Source organism: Juglans microcarpa x Juglans regia, chromosome 7S, assembly GCF_004785595.1.
Source record: "Juglans microcarpa x Juglans regia isolate MS1-56 chromosome 7S, Jm3101_v1.0, whole genome shotgun sequence".
Lineage (NCBI taxonomy): Eukaryota > Viridiplantae > Streptophyta > Magnoliopsida > Fagales > Juglandaceae > Juglans > Juglans microcarpa x Juglans regia.
In genome coordinates, this window is record NC_054607.1 from 2,274,523 (window position 1) to 2,280,891 (window position 6,369).

Here is a 6,369-nt window from a genome sequence, read left to right on the forward strand (position 1 = left end):
ATATATATATATATATCTAAAGTGTTATAGTTATAAAAAGATATTACAAAATTAAACTCATAAATTATTAACATAATTTCATATGATATGTTAAATCTATTTTATAATCTAAATATCACATTAAGTCATGTCAATTTGTAAGTTTATTTTTATCATGTGAATCTCTCGTAGTTAAAATATTTCTTATATATACACACGCAGTAGAGCTCTATCTGTGATACCCCATATGATATGGATAAGGGTAGGTGGTGTATGGGATCCCACATTGCTTGGGAAGGAGAAGTTCTTGCTCTTTATAAGGTTCTAGTAGAGCTCCAATTGTATCATTGACTAGTCCTTTTGGAGTATAGGTCATGTGGTTTGGGCCTTCCATTGGGGCGTTACAAATGGTATCAAAGCCTATCCCAACCAGAAATGTGGGACTTGAGCCGTGCCACCTACAATGGACAGGCCCGACGAGGACGTCGGGTATTTAAGAGGGGTAGATTGTGATGCCCCCATATGATATGGATAAGGGTATATGGTGTATGGGATCTCACATTGCTTGGGAATGAGAAGTTCTTGCTCTTTATAAGGTTCCAATAGGGTTTCAATTGTATCATTGACTAGTCCTTTTGGAGTATAGGCCATGTGGTTTGGGCCTTCTATTGGGGCGTTACAAATGGTATCAGAGCCTATCCCAACCAGAAATGTGGGACTTGAGCCGTGCCACCTACAATGGACAGGCCCGACGAGGACGTCGGGAATTTAAGGGGGGTAGATTGTGATACCCCATATGATATGGATAAGGGTAGGTGGTGTATGGGATCCCACATTGCTTGGGAATGAGAAGTTCTTGCTCTTTATAAGGTTCTAGTGGAGCTCCAATTGTATCATTGACTAGTCTTTTTGGAGTATAGGCCATGTGGTTTGGGCCTTCCATTGGGGTGTTACACTATCCTTGAGACAATTACTGGGAACCTGAAATCTCAATCGAATTTCTCGAATAAGTTTGACCTGTCTCGAGTAGTTTGGCCTTGGAATTTGGAGATTTTCGGATATGAAGTTCAGTTTGAAAAAATGGAAGTAGATGGAGTTAAGGGTGATTTTGTATTTGCATTGAAGGATTAGCATGTAAGAAGTACGTGGGTGAGTCTTCCATTTGATTTAATGCTCGTTATAGACAAAATGGGAGATTGAGACGTTTTGAAAGTAAAATAGTCTACTTTGATACAATCAATAGTTTCGGCAGAAACATTGTGAATTGAGCGATAGTTAGAGGAGGTAAAGTGTAATTAACCCTAAAATTTACTACTATTTATAAACTATTTACAATTATTAATTATAGAATATTTGAAATTATCTCAATATTCAAATTTAGTCTATTAATGTATTCTTTATAAGTGAAAACAAATTATATATCTCTTCGAGCCGTGTGAAAAATCTTTCTTGTAAAGGTTTTCTTCTTTATATGCATAAATCCATGAATGACGAGTAACTACAAAGGCAGAAACAGATCTATGGCGGGACCAGACATTAATATGTAACTCACCACGTGGCAATGCATTTGAGGAACCGCAAACATGAGAACAGTACTCAAAAGTCTGCATTCCTAACTAGTTGGACTTAGGAAGCAGCTGTAGGGACCCTCGTCCCTACGTACTACTGTTACACAGAATTTCACTGCAGTGACTTTCCAAGCAATTGTGTAACCTTCTCTGGGGTAAATCAGTAATTACGTAACAAAACAACCCCTACCCCCTTCCTTTACTACTAATCCCACCTTTCTCTCGCTCTCTGTGCAACAAGCGGCCTGAGTCTAGCTAGCTATAGAAAGAAAAACATAGCTGAATGGTCAAAAGGGTCTGCTTTTTAAGAGGGAGTACTTGGGAAAGCCTTTATCAAAGAGAAAGGGGGAGAAAATAAAGGAACGAAACTTGATGTTCACGCCATCGTATATTAATGCATGGTAAGGAATAGATTGTGCAAATGGCAACTTCAGACTTTCGAAGATCTCAATCCTCTCACTGATCACTGAGTTCCACACTCTTAACTTCTTTCGGAAGGTGAGTTCTATTGTTGATAGAATCCAACCCACACATCCACTCCAAAAAGAGGCTCCAGCTCTCTTTGCCCAGTCCATTAATTTCTCGATCTCTCTCTCAACTCGTTCTTACTGTGCGCAGAAACAACGTGCTAGCCAGCCGGACGAAGAGACTGTTTGACTGCAAAATGCTGGAGTATGAATGGGGCAATCCGGCCAGCACAATCATGCTTTCGGCAGAGCAAGAACCAGCCTCTGATTCGGACCAAACTCCTCAAATCTTCGACCACTACACCCAAGCATTCCAAGACAACAGTTTTAACGTCCCTCAACCCACAACCACCGCGTTCTCTCCCTTCATCCCGCAACAGACCCAAACACATCCCCAGCCCCACCACTCCCTCTTCGACCCACGGGCCTACCCACCCAGCGCGTCGCACTACCCACCTACCCAGCTTCTCTCCCTCGATCCTCTCCCCGTCCCCACCGGAACCAGAGGAGGCGGCCGGTACATGGTCGTCCCCGAGAGCGAAGAGGTCTCTCGGCCACCCTTGGACTTCGTCTCCAGACTCGGCCTAAACCTTGGTGGCCGTACGTACTTCTCCTCCGCGGAGGACGAGTTCGTGAACCGGGTCTACCGCAGGACCAGACAGGCCGAGTCCGGTCCCACCAACTCACCCCGGTGCCAGGCCGAGGGGTGCAATGCCGATCTGAGCCAAGCCAAGCACTACCACCGTCGTCACAAGGTCTGCGAGTACCACTCCAAGGCCTCAACCGTCATCACCGCCGGGTTGACTCAGCGATTCTGCCAGCAGTGTAGCAGGTTGTGTCGATTTGACGGAATTCACCCTTCATATATATTGCCATATTTCACCACCCTCGAATCACCATCATCGTCGTCTTCATAATAGCTTTTGAGCTTCCTTCTTCTTCAGTCTTTTTTCTAATGCAGACTTTGCATGACGAGAATACCCTTCGGTTTTTTTTTTTTTTTGATAAATATACCCCTTGGGTTTTGTCTGTCTAATTAAAGCGTTAAAAAAATGCCTTCTATTTGACTGTGAATTGACGGAAAGACCATCATCATGCATTCGTATTTTCACTCGCATCAGAACGGAAATGTACAACTAGAGTAATCATTAATTTGTCGGCTCAATCCCAAAGATAGCTGAAACGCCAACGTAAGGGCGTAAATGGCCCTGGAAGTTGTGCTTCTAATTGCCCAATGATTGGGGCTTAAGTACATGAGGAGATCCCGACGGCATTTATGTCCGTAAAATTTCACATCTTACTAATAGCAGCGACGTTATCTCTTTGTTTTTCAATCACTGCATTATTCGTTAACGAATGCTTGATGACTGTTTCATGCAAATTTTCACAGATTCCATCTTCTCTTGGAGTTCGATAACGGAAAACGCAGCTGCCGGAAGAGACTGGCCGACCACAATCGTCGCCGGCGGAAAATTCAGCAACAAAACCAAGAAAATCAGACATGCCAACCCGAAAAGGCTCAAAAGAATTCGTCCTCTGATAAATATCTGACGAGTAAGTCTCTCATATTCACCTGAAATTGCATCAGATGACTCAAACCTAGAACTCTATATGTTAAAAAACGTACAAAGAAATAATGAATTAATGTGTGAATTATTTACAGTTTCGAAATTAGGAAAACACCCGTTATTGCAACGTATCTATTGTGATCGTTATATGTTCTTAAGCAATTGCTAGAATGTATGATCAGCAACTAATTGGTGGAGCTTAAAAGAACAATAAAATGGAATTTATCTTGAGCAGCTGGAGGATTTGGTTTTCTTGGATTGATTTTTGTTCTTTTCCTCTCATAGGATCACCGCCTGACTCCGGAGCTCACTCATTGTCGTCGGTAACCGTGACCTTGTCGCCTCCAAGAATGTCGTTGGATTGCTTCAGGCAGCGACCTTATCAAGCTACGGCTTCTTGGGCATCGTCAAGCTCGCTTTTATTCTCAAGTGGGTGACTGTGTCGAAATGGAAGGGGGATTAGATTATCAGCAATAATACATTGATCACGGCTTGTTTAATTTACCTTTCTTTTTCTGGATTACTTTTCATGCATGTTTTCCCACTGAATTTCGGTGCTTAGTCAAGATTGGTGTTTGTAACATCGATCCTATATATATATGGAGCATCTAATGTTATATCCTCCATGCATGGAAAATACCAGGTTCCCAAGTTGTTTTTGTACTTTTTATTTTTCATTACCTAGGGAAACTGTGGACGGAAGACTGAAACTTTCCCATAATAGTGTCTGTTTGGTTGCAGATCGATGGAGTTGTGGCTGCAGGTTTTGACTTTCCTTATTTTGGGTAACTGATAACTCATAATATAATTCAGTGTTTTGTGGTACGTACTGTGTATTTTCCGGCCGGGCGATCGAGAACGCAATATATATATATATATATATATATATATATATAAAAACGTAAAAACTTGCCATGCATGCATGCAGCAAGAAATTTTTCTGGGATTAATGGCGAAGGAAATTGGTTGGTCAAGACGTCCCGAAGCTGTCCCCTTTGGTAAGCTAGCTAGCTAGCACGCCGTTTAATTGCATGTACATACTGAACAAACTTATATTATACAGAAATCAATCAGCTCGATGGCCCATAAATCTAATCACCCTCTCTCTCTCTCTCTCTCTCTCTCTCTCTCTCTCTCCCTCTCTCTCATTATCGGATCTGTGTAGAAATTAATCTTCTGTTCTCAGAAATGTAAAGATCTTCAAATGGATACATCCCTTAATTAATTTCACGCAGAAACTGCACTGGTTTATAATATTAGCCTCGATCGGAATTCAAATGTCTTTTCTGTACGGATGTCCATAACTTGTGGCATGTATATTTAATTTTATCAGAAATAACAGCCAAATTTCATATAAATTTTATGTAAAAAAGTAAATTACATTGATAAAAAATATTTTTTTTTATATTTTTTAAGGCAGGGTTATTTTTTTATAAATATTTATACGAACTTTATCTATTTAAAAATTATATTTTTTATAATTAGTCAATTTGGGATAAGAATCATGCCAAAAAAGTCATATATTATAACTTCGGCTGACACAAACTACAGAGAGTAATTATTGCGACCAAACAATGCACAAGCACAACGTGGGTTGGATTTGTACCATGTTGTCCAACTTCTTTAACTTCTTCTAAACAGCTTCTGATTGAGAGGGTCCACATTCAATTTTATTATTATTATTTTTTTTTTTTTGGGTGGGGGTGGTTGATCACTCCAACGTGGACTCGATCCAGCTAGCTGTTGTGATGCCTTTAGTCCTAATTACCATGCAATCTTAATACCATAAAAATAATTACCCCCAAATATATTTAGATATTGAATTGAATTGATGAAATATTATTAGAATATTATTTATTATTTATTATTTTTATTTTAAAATTTAAAAAAATTAAATTATTTATTATATTTTATATTAAAATTTAAAAAAATTATAATTATAAATTAAAATAAATTAAAATGAATTATATTTTCAAACGAAACCTTAAACCGAGCTGCCGACCCAACCCAAATTTTCGACCTACCCGACCCTAAACACAAAAAATGAGTAAATGATTCCGCTTCCATTTTGTTTCGTTTAAACGGTTCGATATGGGATAATTAGCCGATACCCGAAAATATTAAGACCAATGTTTGCAACGTTTACATTTTTGTTTGAATTTCACTCTCTCAGAATCGGGTCTTCGTCTCCCATCCCTCATCTTCGATTCTTCTCTCTATCTCCCAACTCCGTCATCTCTCAGTCTCTCAAACTCAATCTCGACTCTCACAGCTCCAACCTTTGTCGCTCTCTCACTGAATTCTCCACTCTCAGTCGCATCTTCACTTTCTCAAGTAAGGATTATTTGAACTGTTAGGGTTAGGGTTTGGGTCGGCTGATTTGAACCTGAACAAAGAGTATTCCCCAGGTTCTAACGTTGTGGGACACCAAACCATGGCACAATTTCTGAGCCTTAGCGCACCAAATCCAACCGTCTCTAAATCGTCGTCGACTCATTGGGGGTTACCTCGTACCCGACACACTTTGTCGACTCACCACGAGAATACAAGCCAGAGCTGGAGCTCTTTACAAAAGGAACACCATTGTAACGGCAGAGTTTCTGCATTTTCTCTGACAACCGAAAAGTGGTACTTAAGTTTTGTATATTTAATGTAATCTCTTGGCATATTTGATAATGCGAAAGCTTGAAAGATGTTGGTTGTAAGTTTAGTAAGGTTTTGTGAAGTTGTTCGTTTTCCTTGGAAATGATTGCCCTGGTCATAGGGTTGCATTTAGAACCCAATAGG

General features: G+C 39.9%; 1 protein-coding gene across 1 annotated transcript; it reads left to right on the forward strand.

The window, feature by feature from the left end:
• Positions 1 to 1,776: 1,776 nt before the first annotated feature.
• LOC121240222 (squamosa promoter-binding-like protein 8) lies at positions 1,777 to 4,505 on the forward strand. The gene is made up of 4 exons (XM_041137618.1): positions 1,777 to 2,045; positions 2,166 to 2,846; positions 3,405 to 3,568; positions 3,868 to 4,505. The coding sequence occupies exons 2-4, from the start codon at positions 2,212 to 2,214 to the stop codon at positions 4,017 to 4,019; spliced, it is 951 nt and encodes a 316-aa protein (XP_040993552.1). The 5' UTR covers positions 1,777 to 2,045; positions 2,166 to 2,211; the 3' UTR covers positions 4,020 to 4,505.
• The last annotated feature ends 1,864 nt before the right edge of the window (positions 4,506 to 6,369 follow it).